This window comes from Stenella coeruleoalba (assembly GCF_951394435.1).
Source record: "Stenella coeruleoalba genome assembly, chromosome: 5".
NCBI lineage: Eukaryota > Metazoa > Chordata > Mammalia > Artiodactyla > Delphinidae > Stenella > Stenella coeruleoalba.
In genome coordinates this window covers 99,880,736-99,905,188 of record NC_137150.1, presented here as the reverse complement: position 1 = coordinate 99,905,188, position 24,453 = coordinate 99,880,736, and the positions used below count along the sequence as shown (strand labels likewise).

General features: G+C 34.4%; 1 protein-coding gene across 6 annotated transcripts in view; it reads left to right on the top strand.

Annotated features, from left to right (window-relative positions):
- Positions 1-24,453, top strand: part of EPHA6 (EPH receptor A6) — a gene marked incomplete at its 3' end in the record, with an annotated part of 858,431 nt that overhangs the window by 116,633 nt on the left and 717,345 nt on the right. For all 6 annotated transcript variants that reach the window (XM_079923297.1, XM_079923296.1, XM_079923295.1 and 3 more), the window contains exon 3: positions 23,111-23,774. In XM_079923297.1, coding sequence (XP_079779423.1) covers positions 23,111-23,774 — 664 coding nt within the window. The remainder of the gene's footprint in view (positions 1-23,110; positions 23,775-24,453) is intronic.

Sequence of the window (24,453 nt, the reverse complement as noted above, 5' to 3'; positions counted from 1 at the left end):
CAACTGGCAAAGCCAAAACGTGGTTCACAGTGCCCAGTCCTAGCGCTTGCAAAGCAGAAGGATACCTCTGAAGCTGAGAGACAGTAGTAACTTAATAATAGCTCAGATAAGATTTAACAGTTTCTTAAAAGTTTGGCTGAATTTGTTTAAGTCCATATTTCTGCTCCCAAGTTAGTTTGAGCCATGTTGTTATTGTTGCTGTTGCTGTTACTTTTTTATGAGGGGCCAATTTGTTGATTTTTTTTTTGTAGTAAATAAGATTGTTATATTTTTATTATCATAAGTATATAAATTTCCTAGAATTAATTAGGAACTAATTAATTAGTTTTTTGTGCTTGGAAACTGTATTTTTAGTAATAATTTTATGCTTACACGTGGAGTATATATTCCATTACTTGTATAAACATAAAATTATGGACAATTATAAAACTTACAAATCATGAAGAAGAAAGTAAAATTCACTGATAATCCTTTCTTCGAGAAATAACCACTGTTATTTCAGTTTTTTAAGAGTTCTTTCCTCAGCTCTATGTGTGTGTGTCTATACTTTCTCTGTGAATATTATTATTATATAATACTGTTAACCACATGGGTTATATAATATTATATATGTAAAATTGTAAGATAATATATAATGTATGCATATATTTTTCAAAGTGGGAAATATAGTTAACTTATTGTTTTATATAGTTCAGTTTTTCCACTTAATATATTATGTATATATTTTCTAAGCCATTAAATGTTCTTTTCAAAATGAATTTTAATAACTGGATGGCATTCTATCATTTCACAATTATTATTTAAAACTTATGATAAATTCTAGAAGTGGAATTACTTTATCAGTGGCTTAAATAACTTCTTAGAATTCTCAAATATATTGCCAAGTTTTTCATGACTGGTACCCATCAGATGCTAATATTTTTTTCTAGGAAGTCCTTTTACTCTTAACTTTTTTGGATTATTTTGTTTTCGTTGTTACCCTTATTAGCAACATGCATTTGTGTAGCAGTTGTTCTTTTGTGTGTGGGTGTATGTGTTGTAATCATTGGAATATCCTTTGTTTTGCTAAGCACTTTGATAGATTTTTGTATTTAAGATTGGAAACAGGAGATAGAGTGAACACTCTGAATAGTAAAGAGATGAATTTGATGTGTTTGCAGAAAAGTTGGAATGAGGAGAGTGGATCCACAGCTAGTATGTGGGTTGCAGTTGGATTTTGTTTATTATAAAATCTTGAAGTCTTTATCTTTTAAAAGTGGATATTTAACAATTATTGTTTGAAAACTGACATGTATATTTTACCTTCTATCATGACGTATTTTATAACTCCTATTTATATGCTTGTTTATAATTTTTTCTTCTCTTATGGCTTTTTCCCCTGGAATTTTTTCTATATTCTACTTCACTATATTTCTAATTTCTCAGACGTGTATATTCATTGATTTTTTTCTATTAACTTATACACTGTTGCATTTTACTTAAATCATTGCTCTAAATATTAACTACTTTTAGTATATGTTAGATCCTCTCAGTATATGTAAGAGATGATACTGAGTTTGAATATAAGCTGCTTAACTTTGGGAACCATATCTCTTTAAGTATATGTATCACTTAATTCCATGTCCTTTTAATTTTTAGCTACTTAGGAAATGTGCAGTGTTTTGCTTATTGGATTTATGAATTGTAAACTTGCATAGAAAACCGTAATATAACTAACACACAGAGAAACATATATTTTCAATGTATTTTGATAGTATATTCATATGAAAAGTATTTCATAATATTTATTGTTAACACTTTTCTGTTCTTCTGTCTCTTAAGAATATTGGGTTAATCAGAAGTATACAGGATATTTAGCATCCATCTAATTATCTTTGTCTGTTACGAAGCACCTAAGTACAAAAGTACCTAAGTTCACTGGTCCCATATAATGTATTTTAGAGCTGAAAGATTTATGTTCCCAACATGATCTTAAAACTCCATGCAATGCATCATAAGGTTTTTTATTACTATGCTAACAGCAATTTTAGGTTATTATTCTGTAGAATATAATATGTAATATCCAGGGATAGTTTTTTTTCTTGAAGTTTGCAAGGTGAATGGTTGTTAAGCATTTTTATTTAGTTAGCTTCAAATATTATTTTGCTTTTTTTCCCCTAAGAAAAGATTAATGAAACTTTTTCTAAAGGTTGTTTGAAATAACAGGGTAAGTTTATTACACTGCCTGGCTTATTGCACAGTGATGATTATGTCAGATCCTATTTAAAACCATGCAGTTCTTTTAAACAGTCTTACAGCAAGAATACATTTAAACTGTACTCTAGATAATCAGTAATTTGTGAGATTACAAATGAGGTGTAGGGGAAAATTCCCAACTTAGCCATGTGACACTTCCCTCTAACTACTACTAATTTGATATTCTAAAGTAATTTTTTAATAATTGGAAATCAGTGCCACAGAGTTATTTGAAAGAATAGTACCTGTGCTTTCACAATTTTCCCACTATATATACACTTACATTCTGTGTTTAAGAATCATTAAATACAAATATGCCACACAAAATTAGTATAACCTATCATAATTTTGTGCAAGTCAGGCATTTATTTATGGCACATGTAGTTTATATCTCTAAGTCAATTAACATAGACAAATCTCAGTTTGAAGCCATCGGAGAAGCTGATGATCGTTAGATATAGTTTCACATCTAGGATTCTGGTGTCAAGCAAGCTTTGACATATCAGTAACAATTCCTATGGAACTGTAGGCCTGGATAAAGTTATAATTTTATTTGAATTGTGAAGGTCTAACATATTTGGAAAAACCATGTCAAAATACATATCTTTGTGAAGTTTTAAGCAACGTTAATGGGCCAGAACATGAACTGAAACATATGTACAGAATCATCTTCTTACCTTAAAAGAATCTCTATAAATTTATCTTACACATTACATATCTGTGATTAGAAAAAGCACTCTTTTTCAGATTCCTCCATGAAGATTGTGCTTCTGCCCACATTAGCACTCCACCAAACCTTTTTTTGTCAGAGCTGCCGTAACTTCTCTGTTAAAAAATCTGGTAAATATTGAACTGTTCTTATTTTACAGGACCTTTCAGCAGCATTTGATATGCTTAAATACTTTCTCCTTCATTAATCGTTTTATTTGCAATATGTACAGAGCATCACAGTCTTAGGGGTTTCTTCTCCCAATTTGCATTAACATGTACAGTTTGACTGTTCATTTATTTCATACCTTATGTTTGTAAGAATTACCAATTCATAATATAATATAGTTAAATATTACAACATTTAGTTAAAATAGAAAGTTAATCAGAGTCAAGGTTGTAGACTTTATTAGTAATTAGAGCAAAGATAGGTGATCTGACTGGGTCAGTAAATAGTCCTTTTTATATTAAAGTCCTCTACTAAAGAATACCTTTTAAGCAGCTTGGGTGTTATATCCCTTATTCAGTTCTCTCTCTCCTGATGCAGACACATATTCTTGATACCATTTTCCTCTCCCCTCTCTCCATCTTGAAAACACGCACCCACACCCCCACACACCCCCACCCCCGGCTCCACACACACAGAGCACCTCTTGGTTCTCAACCTGAGTCTTTGTCCTAAGGTAAAATCTTGTGCTCTAGCATAGTGCTGGCTGAGTCATCTGATGTTTGCAGACTTCAGTTAGTTCATCTGATATTTCTGTGTTCAGCTAAGTCGTTATGAAGGCTCTAAAACAGGATGATTAGTTTAGGAGGGAGCTCAAAGTTTATATATCTCTCAATAATGTGTGATATTTAGTAACCTGATGTAGGAAACAGTAGTCTCCCATGAGTGGAAGTGTTCAGAATTGTTTTAGTTAGAATTCAAGCCTTCTATTACTCATTTCCATAGTCAGCAAATATTAAGAACCTACTGTGATCCTGGCATTGTATACCCCTGGTGCTGGGGATACAATAATGGGACAAAACAAAGTCCCTGCCCTCATAGAGATTATATTCTATTTAAATGTATTTTAGTTCAAAGCCTCCATATGGGCTAATAGAACCCTCCAGATACTTGTGGTGGTGATTTTTCTATTTTCTTTGAAGACTCAAATAAGTCAATTCCCTCCTTTAAGTCAATTTCCTCATCCATAAAACCAGGATAATATGCTTTATTATCTCTACCATATAAGAATGAAATTAAGTATGATTTGTGAGATTATTTTCACATGCTTTCTGTATTTGTGAAGTCCTGTGGAAGCTAGCATGGAATTGTTGAACATAAGACAGAACAATTAAGATGAATATTTTCCATATCTTAATTGTAGAAATTCTATTCAAAGATAGTTTTTGGAGTATCTTATTTATTGGTTAAGTGAAAATCTTAACTTTTTGTACCAATTAAGGCTTACAGGTATTCAGAAGATGGACTCTATTTAAGAACTTTTAAACTTCATGAATATGTGACTATTTTTTATGGGAAGAATCATTCCTTCTTAATAGAAATTATCCTTCTTGCTATATTTTGGTCCTGTTAATAGGAGAAATGAACCAAAAGTAATAAATTTATTTATAAAACTTAGTCTTAGTTGTCTTCCAGATAGCTATGTCATTGAGTTCTTACTTTTTATTAAATATCTTTGTAGTCTAATAAAAAAGTTTTATGTTTACCCAAAGTGAAATAGAAATGTATATGCACATGATGCATTTTGCTTCTTGTTTTATTCTCTTGTTTTAGTCTGAAACTATTTATCATTTAAATGCAGAGCCTTCATTTTTCTGCTGTAAAACAGATTTATGTTATTAACTACATGCCTAGCAGCAGAATTCAGGGCACTAATTTTCTAAGTTTATGTCAGTATATTGACTCAAAGTGAATATTTAAGTGGTTCTGAGGAAAATATCACATTAGAATAAGAAGGCCTCTATAACAAGCTTTCCTTTGGTAGAGAGTATTAGATGCTTATGATTTAAAAATTAAGTCATTACAGCTTACATAATGAGATGCCTATGTACATTCAACCACTTTATTTAGATTATGCAAGACAAGAGGTAGAATGTTTGGAACAAATCAGATGTTTGTCATTTTACCAAATGAAGACTTCTTTTCATTCTCACCTCTTCTATTTTTTATCATTCTTAGAATGAAGTTGGAGATTTTCTTCCCCTGCATTGCTCCCTTTCTCATTTAAATTTAGTTTAATCTTGAGGAATAATTAGTTATAGCCACATACTACAAAACCCTTGGTAACAAGTTATACAGGGAATCTAATTAGAAATTATAGATTTCCCATGATTTTGTTGTTCTTTCTTCATTTCATTTAAATCTATCTTTAGATTATCTTTTACTTTTGGAAAAATATCTGGGTAATGATAGGCTATTTCATTATTTTATTAATTAGTCATCTACCAATGTAATACTAGCTAATTTTAAGTCATTTGTTCTTTTGGAGTCTATATCTTTGCAATGATCTTTTATAATATTCTATTTCCTTTTCATATTTCCCTTTATATATTTATCATAACCACATTTTGAAGAAATAAGTCAAGAAAAAAAATATTTTTTTACCACATAGTTATCTCCCTTTTAGCTGATAGCTGGCATCTGTTACAAATAGAGGCAGAAATAAATTTAAGTTACTAATTTTAAAATTAGAGTGCATGTGATTTTTAAAAAGGCAGACAGAAAAAGGAAGAGAGGAAAGTCGTTCTATATACATCTAAGTAAGTATTCATTTAGGAATCACAGGTACAGGTATAAACCAAATTTATTTTTTTTAGCTGTCTCTTTCTTCACTGTTATTAGGATGCTTCCTTCCCTAGTCTCTACTGTCAGGATATTTAATATTGGTTTTTAATGATTTTTTTTTTTTTCCTTAAACCAGATCAGCCCTGCAGCTGTTCAAGGTCCTAATGGCTCTAGGGTGTGATTTTTTTTCCCCTCCCTTTTCTGTCTGTAGATAAAGAGGTAAGCATTTTAGTATGAAGTTAATTTCTCTCTTCCTTTGTTAAAATTTTCTTGAGCTATGGCCTTTGAGTAAGTTATCACTGGTATTTAAAAATGTAATTATTTTTCCAACAGCCCTTTCTATGCTGAGAAATAGACTATCTGCTTTTATTTTAAAATTTTAAAGTTAATTTTTTAAATAAACATTTATATTCCTTTTGAATTCTAAAAATTTTCAGAGGGAAGAAGGTGTAAATTTGAGAGATTCACGTTAGAATTTTGGATGGTTAGGTCAGTTTAAACATCCTAAACATGTTTAAATCAAATTCAAATTATCTGAATATTCTTGCCTAGGAAGGCTATTTGATTGCCTTATTTTGTTCTCTGAGAAAAGAATGCAGTCTGACTCCACAGTGACTGCCCTTTGCTTTAGGAATGAATTTCCTTATTCTAACTTTCTATGTCCAAAAGGAATCCACCTTTTAGTCTACTTTATTTAGCTTGCTATACAAAGAAAAACTCACTCTGTGTAGATGGGGATGGGTTTTTAGAGAACCCTCAGGCATGAATGGATTAAGTACTTTTCATAGCTTTTTCCATTTCCTATCACTTCTAATAAAGATTCATTTTAAATGGAACTGCCCAAGAGATTTATCAGTGGAGAAATAGTCTTAGGTGATGTACAACACTAAGCTGTATGTGCAGACTTCTGGCAACTTCAGCCATATACCAAGTTTTTTCCAGGGGGTTAAAGTCCTGCCTCTAATTAAGACAAGCACATGTATAACTTACTCTCCAGTTTGAAATGTGTACATACACCTAGTAATTATAGAAGTTGGATGATGAAATAATCAAACCTGTCATTATGTCTGCTGTTAAGTTGGTCAATTCTGTCAGCTATTTGCTTTTTTTTTTTAACATCTTTATTGGAGTGTAATTGCTTTACAATGGTATGTTAGTTTCTGCTTTATAACAAAGCAAATCAGCTATACATATACATATATCCCCATATATCCTCCCTCTTGCTTCTCCCTCCACGCCTCCCTATCCCACCCCTCTAGGTGGTTACGAAGCACCGAGCTGATCTCCCTGTGCTATGCAGCTGCTTCCCACTAGCTATCTATTTTACATTTGGTAGTGTATTTATGTCCATGCCACTCTCTCACTTCGTCCCAGCTTACCCTTCCCCCTCCCCGTGTCCTCAAGTCCATTGCCTACATCTGCGTCTCTATTCCTGTCCTGCCCCTGGATTCATCAGAACCATTTCTTTTTTTAAATTCCATATATATGTATTAGCATACGGTATTTGTTTTTCTCTTTCTGACTTACTTGACTCTGTATGACAGTCTCTAGGTCCATCCATTTGAATACAAATAACTCAATATTGTTTCTTTTTATGGCTGAGTAATATTGCATTGTATATATGTGCCACATCTTCTTTATCCATTCATCTGTTGACGGACACTTAGGTTGCTTCCATGTCTTGGCTATTGTACATAGAGCTGCAGTGAACATTGTGGTACATGACTCTTTTTGAATTATGGTTTTCTCAGGGTATAGGCCCAGTGGTGGGACTGTAGGGTCTTATGGAAGTACAATTTTTAGCTTTTTGAGGAACGTCCATACTGTTCTCCACAGTGGCTGTATCAATTTACATTCCCACCAACAGTGCAAGAGTGTTCCCTTTTCTCCACACCCTCTCCAGCATTTATTGTTTGCAGATTTTTTGAGGATGGCCATTCTGACAGGTGTGAGGTGATACCTCATTGTAGTTTTGATTTGCATTTCTCTAATGATTAGTGATGTTGAGCATCCTTTCATGTGTTTGTTGGCAATCTGTGTATCTTCTTTGGAGAAATGTCTGTTTAGGTCTTCTGGCCATTCTTGGATTGGGTTGTTTGTATTTTTTGTTATTGAGCTGCCTGAGCTGCTTGTAAATTTTGGAGTTTAATCCTTTGTCAGTTGCTTCATTTGCAAATATTTTCTCCCATTCTGAGGGTTGTCTTTTCGTCTTGTTTATGGTTTCCTTTGTGATGTAAAAGCATTTAAGTTTCATTAGGTCCCGTTTATATTTGTTTTTATTTCCCTTTCTCTAGGAGGTGGGTCAAAAAAGATCTTGCTGTGATTTATGTCATCTAGTGTTCTGCGAATGTTTTCCTCTAAGAGTTTTATAGTGTCTGGCCTTACATTTAGGTCTTTAATCCATTTTGAGTTTATTTTTGTGTATGGTGTATGTGATGTTTTGTTAAACATCACAAATGGTGTTTAATCCATTTTGAGTTTATTTTGTGTATGTGTATTTTTGTGTATGAGTGTTCTGATTTCATTCTTTTACATGTAGCTGTCCAGTTTTTCCAGCACCACTTACTGAAGAGGCTGCCATTTCTCCATTGTATATCCTTGTCTCCTTTATCAAAGATAAGGTGACCATATGTGCGTGTATTTATCTCCGAGCTTTGTATCCTGTTCCATTGATCTATATTTCTGCTTTTGTGCCAGTACCATACTGTCTTGATTACTGTAGCTTTATAGTATAGTCTGAAGTCAGGGAGTCTGATTCCTCCAGCTCCGTTTTTCTTTCTCAAGATTGCTGTGGCTATTCGGGGTCTTTTGTGTTTCCATACAAATTGTGAAATTTTTTTGTTCTGATATTGTGAAAAATTCCATTATTAGTTTGATAGGGATTGCATTGAATCTGTAGATTGCTTTGGGTAGTATAGTCTTTTACACAATGTTCATTCTTCCAATCCAAGAACATGGTATATCTCTCCCTCTGTTTGTATCATTTTTAATTTCTTTCATCAGTGTCTTATAGTTTTCTGCTTTCAGGTTTTTTATCTCCTTAGGTAGGTTTATTCCTAGTTATTTTATTCTTTTTGTTGCAGTGGTAAATGGGAGTGTTTCCTCAATTTCTCTTTTAGGTTTTGCATCATTAGTGTATAGGAATGCCAGATATTTCTGTGCATTAATTTTGTATCCTGCCACTTTACCAAATTCGTTGATTAGCTATAGTAGTTTTCTGGTAGCTTCTTTAGGATTCTCTATGTGTAGTATCATGTCATCTGCAAACAGTGACAGCTCTACTTATTCTTTCCAATTTGGATTCCTTTTATTTCTTTTTCTTCTTTGATTGGTGTGGCTAACGCTTACAAAACTATATTGAATAATACTGGTGAGAGTGGGCAACCATGTCTTGTTCCTCATCTTAGTGGAAATGGTTTCAGTTTTTCACCATTGAGAATGATGTTGGCTGTGGGTTTGTCATATATGACCTTTATTATGTTGAGGTAAGTTGCCTCTATGCCTACTTTCTGGGGGGTTTTCGTCACAAATGGGTGTTGAATTTTAATAAAAACTTTTTCTGCATCTACTGAGATGATCATGTGGTTTTTCTCCTTCAGTCTGTTAATATGATTTATCACATTGATTTGCATATACTGAAGAATCCTTGCATCTCTGGGATAAACCCCACTTGATCATGGTGTATGATACTTTTAATGTGTTAGATTCTCTTTGCTAGTGTTCTTTTGAGGATTTTTGCATCTATATTCATCAGTGATATTGGCCCGTAGTTTTTTTGTGGCATCTTTGTCTGGTTTTCGTATCAGGGTGATGGTGGCCTCATAGAACGAGTTTGGAAGTGTTCCTCCCTCTGCTATATTTTGGAAGAGTTTGAGAAGGATAGGTTTTAGCTCTTCTCTAAGTGCTTGATAGAATTCGCCTATGAAGCCATCTGGTCCTGGGCTTTTGTTTGTTGGAAGATTTCTAATCACAGTTTCAATTTCAGTGCTTGTGATTGGTCTCTTTATATTTTCTATTTCTTCGTGGTTCAGTCTCAGAAGGTTGTGCTTTTCTAAGAATTTGTCCATTTCTTTCAGTTGTCCATTTGGTTGGCACATAGTTGCTTGTAGTAATCTGTCATGATCCTTTGTATTTCTGCAGTGTCAGTTGTTACCTCTCCTTTTTCATTTCTAATTCTGTTGATCTGAGTCTTTTCCCTTTTTTTCTTGTTGAGTCTGGCTAATGGTTTATCAATTTTGTTTATATTATCAAAGAACCAGCTTCTAGTTTTAACGATCTTTGCCATCATTTCTTTTTCATTTATTTCTGATCTGATCTTTATGATTTCTTTCCTTCTTCCAACTGTGGGATTTTTTTTTTCTTCTTTCTCTGCTTGATTTAGGTGTAAGGTTAGGTTGTTTATATGAGATGTTTCTTGTTTCTCGAGGTAGAATTGTATTGCTATAAACTTCCCTCTTAGAACTGCTTTTGCTGCATCCCATAGGTTTTGGGTTGTCGTGTTTTCCTGGTCATTTGTTTCTAGGTATATTTTGATTTCCTGTTTGATTTCTTCCGTGATCTCTTGGTTATTCAGTAGTGTATTGTTTAGCCTCCATGTGTTTGTATGTATTTTTTACAGATTTTTTCCTGTAATTGATATCTAGTCTCATAGCGTTGTAATTGGAAAAGATACTTGATACGATTTCAGTTGTCTTAAGTTTACCAAGGCTTGATTTGTGACCTAAGATATGATCTATCCTGGAGAATGTCCCATGAACACTTGAGAGGAAAGTGCAATCTGCTGTTTTTGGATGGAATGTCCTATAAATATCAATTAAGTCCATCTTGTTTAGTGTGTCATTTAAAGCTTGTGTTTCCTTATTTATTTTCATTTTGGATGATCTGTCCATTGGTGTAAGTGGGGTGTTAAAGTCCCCCACTTACTGTGTTACTGTCTATTTCCCCTTTTATGGCTGTTAGTATTTGCCTTATATATTGAGGTGCTCCTGTGGTGAGTGCATAAGTATTTACAATCGTTATATCTTCTTCTTGGATTAATCCCTTTATCATTGTGTAGTGTCTTCCTTTGTCTCTTGTAATAGTCTTTATTTTGAAGTCTATTTTGTCTGATGTGAGAATTGCTACTTTAGCTTTCTTTTGATTTCCATTTGCATGGAATATGTTTTTCCATCTCCTCACTTTCAGTCTGTATGTGTCCCTAAGTCTGAAGTGGGTCTCTTTTAGACAGCATATATACAGGTCTTGTTTTTGTATCGTTTCAGCCAGTCTTTGTCTTTTGGTTGGAGCATTTAATCCTTTTACATTTAAGGTAGCTGTCGAAAAGTATGTTCCTATTACCATTTTCTTAATTGTTTTGTGTTTGTTATTGTAAGTCTTTTCCTTCTCTTGTGTTTCCTGCCTAGAGAAGTTCCTTTAGCATTTGTTGCAGAGCTGGTTTGATGGTGCTGACTTCTCTTAGCTTTTGCTAGTCTGTAAAGGTTTTAATTTCTCCATCGAATTTGAATGAGATCCTTGCTGGGTAGAGTAATCTTGGTTGTAGGTTTTTCCTCTCATTGCTTTAAATATGTCTTGCCACTCCCTTCTGGCTTGCCAAGTTTCGTCTGAAAAATCAGCTGTTAACCTTAAGGGGATTCCCTTGTATGTTAATTGTTGCTTTTCTCTTGCTGCTTTTAATATTTTTTCTTGGTATTTAATTTCTGATAGTTTGATTAACATGTGTTCTGGTGTGTTTCTCCTTGGATTTATCCTTTATGGAAGTCTTTGTGCTTCCTGGACTTGATTTACTATTTCCTTTCCCATATTAGGGAAGTTTTCAACTATAATCTCTTCAAATATTTTCTCAGTCCCTTTTCTTTTCTTCTCCTCTTCTGGGACCCCTATAATTGGAATGTTGTTGCGTTTAATGTTGTCCAGGAGGTCTCTGAGATTTTCCTAAATTCTTTTGATTCTTTTTTCTTTATTCTGCTCTTTGGTAGTTATTTCAACTATTTTATCTTCCAGGTCACTTATCCGTTCTTCTGCCTCAGTTATTCTGCTATTGATTCCTTCTAGAGAATTTTTAATTTTATTTATTGTCTTGTTTGTCATTTTTTGTTTGCTCTTTTGTTCTTCTAGGTCCTTGTTAAATGTTTCTTGTATTTTCTCCATTCTATTTCCAAGATTTTGGATCATCTTTACTATCATTACTCTGAATTCTTTTTCAGGTAGACTGCCTATTTCCTCTTCATTTGATTGGTCTGGTGGGTTTTTACCTTGCTCAGTCATCTCCTTCATCTGCTGTATATTTCTCTGTCTTCTCATTTTGCTTAACTTACTGTGTTTGGTGTCTCCTTTTCGCAGGCTACAGGTTCGTAGTTCCTGTTGTTTTTGGTGTCTGCCCCCAGTGGCTAAGGTTGGTTCAGTGGGCTGTGTAGGGTTCCTGGTGGAAGGGACTGGTGCCTGTGTTCTGGTGGATGAGACTGGATCTTGTCTTTCTGCGTGGCATGACCACGTCCAGTGGTTTGTTTGGGGGTGTCTGTGAACTTATTATGATTTTAGGCAGCCTTTCTGCTAATGGGTGGGTTTGTGTTCCTGTCTTGCTAGTTGTTTGGCATAGGGTGTCCAGCACTGTAGCTTGCTGGTCGTTGAGTGCAGCTGCTTCTTAGCATTGAGATGGAGACCTCTGGGAGAGCTTTCACCATTTGATATTATGTGTGGCCGTGAGGTCTCTGGTGGACCAATGTCCTGAACTCAGCTCTCCCACCTCAGTGGCTCAGGCCTCACGCCTGGCCAGAGCACCACGACCCTGTCAGCCCCTTGGCTCAGAAGAAAAGGGAGAAAAAAAAGAAAGAAAGAAAGAAAAATAAATAAAATAATTAAAATAGAAAACAGTTATTAAAAATAAAAAAATTAAGAAGTAATAAAAAAAGAGAGAAAGAAAGAAGAGAGCAACCAAACCAAAAACAGAGCCACCAGTGATAACAAGTGGTAAAAAGTATATTAAAAGAAAAAAAGGACAGTCAGAACCCCAGGACAAATGGCAAAACTAAAGCTATACAGACAAAATCACACAAAGAGGCATACACATACACACTCACAAAAAGAGATAAAGGAAAAAAATATATATATATATTATAAAAATAAAAGGAAGAGAGCAACCAAATCAATAAACAAATCTACCAATGATAATAAACTCTAAATACTAAACTAAGATAAACATAAAACCAGAAACAAATGAGATACAGAAAGCAAACCCCAAGTCTACTGTTGCTCCCAAATCCACCATCTCAATTTTTGGATGATTTGTTGTCTATTCAGGTGTTCCACAGATGCAGGGTACATCTAGTTGACTGTAGAGATTTTATCCGCTGCTCCTGAGTCTGCTAGGAGAAGTTTCCCATTCTCTTCTTTGTTCGCTCAGCTCCTGGGGTTCAGCTTGGGATTTGCCCCTGCCCCTGAGTGTAGGTCACCTCAGGGTGTCTTTTGGGGAGTCTGAGGTCTACTGCCAGCATTCAGTAGAGTTCTGTAGGAGTTGTTCCACATGTGGACGTGGTTTTGATGTATTTGTGGGGAAGAAGGTGATCTCCACGTCTTACTCCTCTGCCATCTTGAAGTCACCCCTTCCAGCTATTTGCTTTTACAAAATAGGAACTAAACTCAAAATATTCCAACTCTTCCATCTCATTATTGTTTATTATAATTTTTTATATTTTCATATGACTTAAAATACCAATATATAAAACAATGCACTGTTGTATAGTATAGAAAAAACTCAGTAAAACAAAACTTACATACATCTGTTGAAAGGTAAACAGAGGCATATTAAAATTTCTAAGAATTTATTTGAGCTAATGAAGCCACATTCTTTCTTGGATGAGTCTCATATCCAGTCACACCTCAGATTGGGACTTGAACCCATGATCCCTGACTTAGGAGGGGACTCAAACCCACGTCTTTTAAGTGAAACTGCTCACCTGGTATCAGGACTTACTGAAGCTCAGGTTCTTTTGTCTCGTCACAGAAAGATTTCAGGGTGAGGCAAAATGATAGGCAAAGAGTGAGTTTATTAGCATAGGAAGCTTGTGAGAGATACAAGTGGGCATGCAAGGGAGTGCAGCCCTGAGAGCAAAGAGGGCTACATTTTTATAATCAAAGAAAAAGTGGGCGGGGGGGGAAGGCCACCTTCTTCATCATGTTGGGTAGATGTCAAGGCTTACATCATTAGTTCCTCCTTTGACCCTATGTGGTTTAGCTGGGACTGTCATGGCGCTATTGAAATTATATGTATTTTAGCAGAAAGGTATTAACATATACTAAAAAATGGTTATTCATCTCAGGTTTTGGTATAATGTCCCCTTTCATCTAGTTTCTTTCCACTTTCCCCTATATTCCATCTTGGCTACATGCAGAAATGCTCTTCTTCAAGGACCATTAACTCCCTGGCTTCATGTAACAATATTCAGACCCCATATCTATTGTCTTGTGTTTTAACTATCAGGACTTGTGGCTTGAGTGTGCCTGGAACTTGAATGCACCTGGTCTTCCTTCAAGATAGAGTAGGTTATTGGATTCTTTTCTTGAGTGGTCATCAGCTTACAACAGTTTCCCAAACTCCCTTAAAATTTTCTTTCTGTCTTTAATCCCCTATTGGGATTTTTAAACTAATTATTCTACTCTATCCCTATCACTAGCATTGATTTGAATCAGGCAGCATCAAACTAAAAGTGGTTAGGGTCACTCTGCCAACAGGAGCTAGTGGAAAGGTGTTTTTTATACAGCAGACATAGAAGCAAAGCATGGAAATTATTTTATTGGCTATAGCTTAAGTGGGTACCTCATTTAAGTGGGAAAGTCTAGATGGCTGTTTGTGATTGGTTGTTCTTAGGTTTTTATTTCCTAACCTTGGAGCATTTATAGGAATTTATTATAGCTTAGGTTTGGGTTTGCTTACACAAGCTGCCAAGGCATTAGAGCCACCTCAGTCTAATAGCCTCCTTGTTTAATTACTTTAGTACATGCTTCTGCAGGGTAGAATATCTTGTGAACTGTATCTGCTTTTATGGCTGGTTAAGTAGAACAGAGAACTTCTTCCATTAGTTATTTTATGAGTCTGTTTCTTTGGATCAAGGAGAGGCTTACATGTGATGAATAGAAAAGCTCTGTCTTTTGGAGTGTCTTGCTCAATGAAAGCTTTTGATTAAGCAAGAATCAGTTGTCTTCCAAAGGGTTGGCAGGAAGAATGTGTCATGAACCATAAAGCTGTTTGTTCTAAGAATGTACATGTTGGATAATGGTATGGTAAAGTTACTGTGGCCACAGGAGGAAACAAGAGTTACACTTGGAAAGGAGAAGTCTATTATACGCACAGGATCCAGGAAGGAGGTCATCAAGGCCATGCAGGGCCACAGGGGAAGCAATCGGTTTTGGTTAAGTGACAGAAGACAGGAGTGAGGGGAAAGTCTAAGCCAGAGTCTTTATTGGGGTTTCTGTGGGAAACGCAAGGCAGGGCCCAGTAAACAGCTTAGGATTGGCTAGTTTGAATAATTCCTTCAGGCTTTGGGCTATAGGGTTGGTCTCTAGTTACCTGGTACCTGCCCCTGGGTTTAAGACAGAAGAAATACTGGCTTGGTGTGTGAGAGTTAGGTAAGGAAGTAGTTGGGCCTATAGACTCCGGTTTGGTTGGTTTGCCTATGAAAGATATGCTCTAGTCCCAGAGCCTTTTGGTATCTCTAAGAATTAGCTAGCCCTGGGAAAGACAATCTCCCCTAGGCCAACAAGTCACCAGTAAAACATCATGAAATACAGAAAATGAAGTTTAGAAGGCCTGGTTCTAATCCTTGGCCCATGCAATTCCTGGGTATTGAATTCCTTATCAGTAATGTGAAAATGAAAATATCTGTCTCACTTTATTGGACTGATGAGGACCAAGTAAGTTAACATTTGTGAAAAAGCTTTGATGGTATAAATTCAGTATATAAATAGTTGCCCTCAGGAATCATTATATCCAAGGTGCTCTTGAAGTTTACAAAAGAAAGAACCCTTTGGTGTACAACTGATTCTTGTTTAACCAAACCATGTACATCTAAATATTTCACAACTGGAGAATAATTATGTGTTTGGTTTTTGTTTTAAATAGGGGTGAAAACTTTTACCCACTAAATATATGTAGTACAGGACTGTGCTGCCAAAAATTATATGCATATAGATTAGTGTTATACATTATTTTTTCTATACACTCTTCTCCCTCTGCCTTATTGAATCTTGTAATTCTTTAAGGTTAAAGTCCAGTCTCTCCATCTTGGCCAAACCTGCCAAACCACCCTCATTCACTAGTGTTGCTATCCTTTGGACACTTACTCTATTTACTATATATACTGTTTATTTGTTTCTTATATTCAGTTCTGTGCTGTCAATTATGTTTTCATAATTTATTACCTTAAAATATTATAATAAGTCCAGTAAGAGCAAGCAATTCTTGTATCTAATTTCTTCATTCCTTGTATGGAATTTAATATATACTGTAAACTCACTAAATATTGTTTTTTGCTTATTAACACATGATCTGTAGGATCAATGGAGAACTTTAGGAGGCAAAAGAGTTTTGAGGCAAATGTTTACATTAACTACCCAATAATGAAGCAGAACATAAAAGTTTTTTATAATATTTAACTCTCTTTGATATTAAAGAGTAATTATAGTACCTTATACCCCAAATCGGATTTTTTAACCTTTTTTTTAATTGAAGTATAGTTAATTTACAGTGTTTTACAGCAAAGTGATTCTGTTATGTATATAATATATATATGGTTATATATGTATATATATATTCTTTTTCAGATTCTTTTCCATTGTAAGTTATTATAAGATATTGAATATAGTTCCCTGTGCTGTACAGTATGTCATTGTTGTTTATATATTTTATATATAGTAGTGTGTATCTGTTAATCCCAGACTCCTAATTTATCCCTCCCCTGCCCAACTTTCCCCTTTGGTAACCATAAGTTTGTTTTCTATGTCTGTGAGTCTGTTTCTGTTTTGTAAATAAGTTCATTTGTATCATTTTTTTTTAGATGCCACAAATAATTGGTATCATATGATATTTGTCTTTCTCTGTTTGACTTACTTCACTTATTATGATAATCTCTAGGTCCGTCTATGTTGCTGCAGATGGTATTATTTCATTCTTTTTTATAGCTGAGCAATATTCCAGTATATATATGTGACACAACTTCTTGATCCATTCCTCTGTCAATGGACATTTAGGTTGCTTCCATGTCTTGGCTATTGTAAACAGCAGACATAGCTTCCATGTCTGCTATGAACATTGGGGTGCATGTATCTTTTCCAACTAGAGTTTTCTCTGATATGCCTAGGAGTGGAATTGTAGGATCATTTGATAACTCTATTTTTAGTCTTTTAAGAAACCTCGATACTGTCCTCCATAGTGGCTGCACAAATTTACATTCCCACCAACAGTGTAGGAGGGTTCCTTTTTCTCCACACCCTCTCCAGCATTTATTATTTGTAGACTTTTTAATGATGACCATACTGACCGAAGTGAGGTGATACCTCATTGTAGTTTTGATTTGCATTTCTCTAATAATTAGCGATATTGTGCATCTTTTCAGGTACCTGTTGGCCATCTGTATGTATTCTTTGGAGAAATGTCTGTTTGGTCTTCTGCCCATTTTTTGATTGGATTGTTTAATTTTTTGATATTAAGCTGTTTGTATATTTTGGAAATTGAGCCGTTGTCAGTAGCATTGTTTGCAGATATTTTCTCCCAGTCTGTAGGTAGTCTTTTTGTTTTGTTCATGGTTTCCTTTGCTATGCAAAGGCTTTAAGTTTATTTAGGTCCTATTTGGTATTTTGGTTTTTATTTTCATCACTCTAGGAGATGGATCCAAAAAAATATTTCTGCAATTTATGTCAAAGAGTGTTCTGACTATGGTTTCCTCTAGGAGTTTTATAGTATCCATTCTTTCATTTATGTCTTTAATCCATTTTGAGTTTATTTTTGTATGTGGTGTTAAAGAATCTCTAATTTCATTCTTTTACATGTAGCTGTCCAGTTTTCCCAGCACCACTTATTGAAGAGACTGTCTTTTTTCCATTGTATATTCTTGCCTCCTTTATCACAGATTAATTGACCATAAGTGTCTGGGTTTATTTCTGGGCTTTTTATCCTGTTCCATTGATTTATATTTCTGTTTTTGTGTCAGTACCATGCTGTTTTAATTACTGTAGCTTTTAGTCTAAAGTCAGGGAGCATGACTCTTCCAACTTCGTTCTTCTTTCTCAAGATTGTTTTGGCTATTTGGGGTCTATTTTGTTTCCATACAAATTTAAACATTTTTGTTCTAGTTCTGTGAAAAATGCCATTGGTAATGTGATAGGGATTATATTGAATCTGTAGATTGCCTGGGGTAGTATGGTCATTTTAACAATATTGATTCTTCTAATCCAAGAACACGGTATATCTTTCCATCTGTTTCTGTTGTCTTCAATTTCTTTCATCAGTGTTTTATAGTTTTCAGAGTACCCGTCTTTTGCCTCCTTAGGTAGGTTTATTCCTAGGTATTTTATTCTGTTTGATGTGATGGTAAATGGGATTGTTTCATTAATTTCTCTTTCTGATATTTTATTGTTAGTGTATAGAAATACAACAGATTTCTGTGTATTAATTTTGTATCCTGCAACTTAACTGAATTCATTGATTAGCTCTAGTAGTTTTCTGGTAGTGTCTTTAGGATTTTCTATGTATAGAATCATGTCACCTGCAAATATTGACAGTTTTACTTCTTCTTTTCCCATTTGGATTCCTTTTATTTCTTTTTCTTCTCTGATTGCTGTGGCTTGGACTTCCAAAACTACGTTGAATAAAAGTGGTGAGAGTGGGAATCTTTGTCTTCTTCCTGATCTTAGAGGAAATGCTTTCAACTTTTCACCATTGAGTATGATATTAGCTGTGGGTTTGACATGTATGGCTTTTATTATGAAGAAATAGCTTCCCTCTATGCCCACTTTCTGAAGAGCTTTTACCAAAAATGGATGTTGAATTTTATCAAAAGCTTTTTCTGCATCTATAGATGATCATACATTTTAAAATATTTATTTATTTGGCTGCACCAGGTCTTAGTTGTGGCATGTGGGATCTTCGTTGCCATGTGCAAGATCTTCGTTGTGGTGTGCAGGATCTTCAGTTGCAGCATGCAGGATTTTTTTTTTTTAAGTTGTGTCATGTAGGATCTTAAGTTGTGTCATGTGAACTCTTGGTTGTGGCATGTGGGATCCAGTTCCTTGACCAGGGATCAAACCTGGCCCCCCTGCATCGGGAGCCTGGAGTTGTAGCCACTGGACCACCAGCGAAGTCCCAAGATGGTCATATGGTTTTTATCCTTCAATTTGTTAATGTGGTGTATCACATTGATTGATTTGTGGATATTAAAAAATCCTTGCATCCTGGGATAAATCTCCCTTAATCATGTTATATGATCCTTTTAATGTATTGTTTGATTTGGTATGCTAGTATTTTGTTGAAGATTTTTGCATCTGTGTTCATCAGTGGTATTGGCCTGTAATTTTCTTTTTTTGTGATATCTTTGTCTGGTTTTGGTGTCGGGGTGATGGTGGCCTCATAGAATGAGTTCAGAAGTATTCCTTCCTCTGCAGTTTTTTGGAATAGTTTCAGAAGGATAGGTGTTAACTCTTATCTAAATGTTTGGTAAAAATTCACCTGTGAAGCCACCTGGTCCTGGACTTTTGTTTATTGGGAGTTTTAAAATTACCTATTCAATTTCAGTATTGGTAATTAGTCTGTTCATATTTTCTATTACTTCCTGGTTTGGTCTTGGGCGATTGTACCTTTCTTTAGACTTGGGAATGGAAGACGTTACACTATTCCTAGAGCTTTAGATGGCTGTCCCCATTCATTTCTCTAGCTACAACCTTCTTTGTGAAGCAATGACCTTGAGCAATAGGTAATATGCTACTTAGATCCTATGCTTTCCTTCTGTACCACACGGTAGGTAAGACCCCTGAATTCCCTGCTCAGATGGCTTCAAATCTCCTTTCAAGAACTTTAAGGCTTCTTGTTGGGGGTCCATCCTCCAAAGGGTGAACTGTGCTACTGGTATGCTCAACCTAGGTTGAATAGAGGACCAGAGTTGGCATCTTTTTGTAGCAGAGGAAGGACACAGCTGGGACATAAAGACTGGGATGCTCATATACGTGCTTGTGTGAAGTCCTTCATGGTATGCGATTTACCTAGCATCAGGGAAGAAATAGAAATGGGGTTGACTAAGGTTAGGAGTTGGCTCTGGATGGACTACCACATGCTGGCATGAAATTCTGAGAAGTCCAAATATTTTAAATTTGAACCTGGCCTTCCAGTATCTTTCTAAAGTAGGCAAATGGAACATACTTAGAGTTTAATCTTCTTTGAAGAATGATTTATCGTTTAAAAATATTTAGACATTTGGTATGTGAGCTCTATACTTCCATTCTTTCCTTGGACCCCACATTTTTAGAGGCTCTATTTATTTTAATACTTGGAAATTGTAACTAAATGTTATGTAACTGTATAAATACAAATATAACTTGGTGTAAATGCAGTGTTTTCAAAGGATACATTATGATTTAAATATGATAGCATATCTATATCTACTAATGATAATATATTTTTAGTAAATTTCCTAGCCTTTTAGATCTTATAGCAATCTTGAATTTATTTATACTCTTATTTTAGTGAATCATATTCAAATTTAAAAATCTAATTTAAATTACTTTCAGTATTCTTGGATAAGATTAAATTTAGCAGTTGATACCTTTTGGCTATTTTGGTATCTGAATCTCATTCTGATTTCTTTCTTTCCTTTTTTTTGATTATGAGAGAAGAAACACTATTGTTTCTCAAACATCATTAATTTAACATAGAAAATAATTTACCATTTTGTTAAACATCCTTATGTAGTGCTTTGAAAAGAACCACATTTCTCATTATTTGCAGATATTTTGTTATTTCCTTATCTCTTGGTTCAGATTAGTCCTGATTCAGTGTATGCGTGTCATATTCTTCTCATTCCTGATCTTTCTTTTCATCTAAACATTTTTTCCAAACCCAACATATTTTTAAATAAAGATATGTAATGATTTCAGAACTTTTTTTTCTGTCACAGATGTAATTTTTCACTTTTATTTAATCTCATATTTTAGGAGAATTGATTGTTTGATGAGAGTTGTTAATACTTTTCATTAATATGAAGAGATATAGTCTGAAGATGTTAAAATGTAATTATTCAAACAGAATTTATTGACAGTATATCTCTATACTCCTATATGGGAGAGTAGAGGGTGCAGTGTAGACAGTAGTAATTACATGCGTTCCCTGAGGAATAAAATCAATTCTGATTAGAAATTTATCTGAAATAAGAATAATCACTGGATAAGTATCTTAGAGGCTCTCCAATGGGAAAAATGCTTAGAATTTTGGACACTTATTTTGACAGTTCTCAGATTTTATTAGTTGTATCTTGTCTTACTATTTATATTCTGAATGGTTAGCTTACCATTTTAAATGAGCTCTGATAGTTCTGGTTGCCTTTAAATTTACCTGTAAGAGTCATATAAGACCTATAATATTGTTAGTATGAAAGGTATTTAGATGGGTAATTTTATGTGCCTCTGTGAGATTTTTGAATCACCCCTGATAAACAGTGGGTGTGTTTTGTAAAATTGTATCCACAGTTCTAAAGGAATTCATTGTTTCTTCTGGAAAATACCTTCTGAATTTCAAGCAAGCAACTTACAAATGAAATTTTAGATACATAATTGTTTTTAAGTTTGTTTGATGGATAATATAAATTGTTTATTTGTGGAAATTTAAAGTAGATAATTGAAAGTATTAGTGTTTCAACAATCCAATAGACTGAGGAAAGAAACCATTCTGTTAGAAACTATATTAATTGAAATTCCACCAGTCTCGATTAATTAACTCTCTACAGTCAAATAAAATAAGAAACTGCAAACTGGATGAGTTAAATAAGCTTATTATAAATCACTGAAGTGTGGTATCAAGAAATAGAACACATTCACTATAGAAAACAGTTTATCATTTCTACTGTATTTTAATAGAAATGAGAAATTATGATGACCAGTTATGTTTTTCCAAAAGACTGTAAAGTTACCAGAATGTGTTTTTGTTTATTGAAAATTATTATAACTTTTATTATACAAATAAAATATACTTACAATCTAAATTTGTAATATAGAAGTATGCAGTGTTAGATGTATAAATAATGCCAATGCCAATTAATTTCAATGTACTCAAACATTTTTACTAAAATTAAAAGAAAGGTAAGTTTTTTCTATTCATATAGGTGGCAGAATGCTTGTATGTAAACATGCAGAAGTGAAGAAAATCCAATGATCTAGCTCAGAGTAAAAGCCAAAGTGTTTCCAATGCTTACAAAGGCTTTTTTGCACCTTCTTTGCCTCTCTGTTTAGTGCCCGTTCAAGCTGTTCCTAAAACATACCTATACCCTCCTGCCTCAGGGATTGGTACTTACTCTTTCCTCTTCACTGCCTCACCTCTAAGACATTACTTAAATGTCACAACCTCAGTAAGGCCTTCTCTGGTCATACTATTTAAAATTTCAACCCTCTTCCCCATCTCCCTGCCTTATTTTTTCCCATTGTACTTTCTACCATATTTTTCAGTTGACTCATTTACAGTTTTTATTGCGACTCCTCACTTTAAGTAAGATCCACGAAGGCAGGGAGTTTTTGTTCAGCTAGTGCACTGCTGTATTCCTAGTGTCCAGAATAGTGCCTGATAAATATTTCTTGAATAAATCTAAAGCCTTCTCTATGTCTATTTTCTATCAAAATAGACATGTAAATATTTAATTGAATACTGATGAGTATACCTCAATTTGTGGCAAATTGGATATGAAGACAAATGGGTAACTAGAGTACATTTGTCATTGGTCTAGTTATTTGATCACATAATAGATGCTATTATAGGTTGTTTATAGAGTACTAGAAACCATTTAAAGTTCTTTACATATATTAACTAATTTATGCCTCACAACAATCTTATGAAACAGGTACTCTTATCAGCTCCATTTTATAGTTGAGGAAACTAGAGATTAAATAAAGTATCCCTTGACGTTGCAACTAACATGTAAGAAGGTAAGATTCATACCAGGACAGCTGGTATGTTCAGAACGTATTGTCTTAATGAAAGCCTCCTGGTTAAAATCCTGCACCATTGTTGCTTTGCTTTGCTTTATTTGTATACTTTTTATTCATTTTTCTTTCAGCAAAACAGAAAATTTTTGAAGTAATCATATATGTTCGTGGTTTCATAATCATTTATTTTATTTTTGCTTTTTGCAGTGGGATGCCATCACTGAAATGGATGAACATAATAGGCCCATTCACACATACCAGGTATGTAATGTGATGGAACCAAACCAAAACAACTGGCTTCGTACAAACTGGATCTCCCGTGATGCAGCTCAGAAAATTTATGTGGAAATGAAGTTCACACTGAGGGATTGTAACAGCATCCCATGGGTCTTGGGGACTTGCAAAGAAACATTTAATCTATATTATGTGGAATCAGATGAGTCCCATGGAATTAAATTCAAGCCAAGCCAGTATACAAAGATTGACACAATTGCTGCTGATGAAAGTTTTACCCAGATGGATTTGGGTGATCGCATCCTCAAACTCAACACTGAAGTTCGTGAGGTGGGGCCTGTAGAAAGGAAGGGATTTTATCTGGCTTTTCAAGACATTGGGGCATGCATTGCCCTAGTTTCGGTCCGTGTTTTCTACAAAAAGTGCCCCTTTACTGTTCGTAATCTGGCCATGTTTCCAGACACTATCCCAAGAGTTGATTCTTCCTCCTTGGTTGAAGTAAGGGGCTCTTGTGTGAAGAGTGCAGAAGAGCGTGACACTCCTAAACTGTATTGTGGAGCTGATGGAGATTGGCTGGTTCCTCTTGGAAGGTGTATCTGCAGTACAGGATATGAAGAAATTGAAGGTTCTTGCCACGGTAAGAAAGAAATATTTAAATAATTATTCATGCATTCAAATGATGGTTTTTTAAAGGTAAATTGGCTGTATATTTATTTTCAAATAATACATTTTCGAATACTATTCCTGGAAGAATTAATTGTGGAAGAAATTAACTCATATTAACTATAAGATAATTTCTGATTTTTTTTCCTCCTGGGAATGGTGTATGAAAATGTAAAATAACTTATATACCATGACAAGTGTTCTTGCATATTGCCTTCAGTAGAATAGTTGCTGTATGAATTGCTATATTTACCTGATTTTTATAAAGGAAAGCAACATCAGTAGCAGCAACAAAAAGCAAAAGGGATCAAAGCAGGCATTTGCTTAACTTTTATGTTTTGGTGGTCTGTAGAGAATATGACATTTAAAGACAGTTTGAAAACAATTCTTTCTTTCATGTTGAATTGTAATAATTGAATAGTACCTAGGTAAGCTGAAATTATATTTAAATAAATGAGGAATTCATATGTTTGCATATGAATCACACATATGTTTAAAAATATGTAGGATAGTTTATAGGAATGTTATATGTTTGGTGATTGAGTACTGAGTATATCAGAAATTAATTTATCCTTTGCTACTATTAAATACAATTTCCTACCATATAACATATTAGCTTTTTTTGTTTAAATAGCAGTACTTGTGCAAGATCG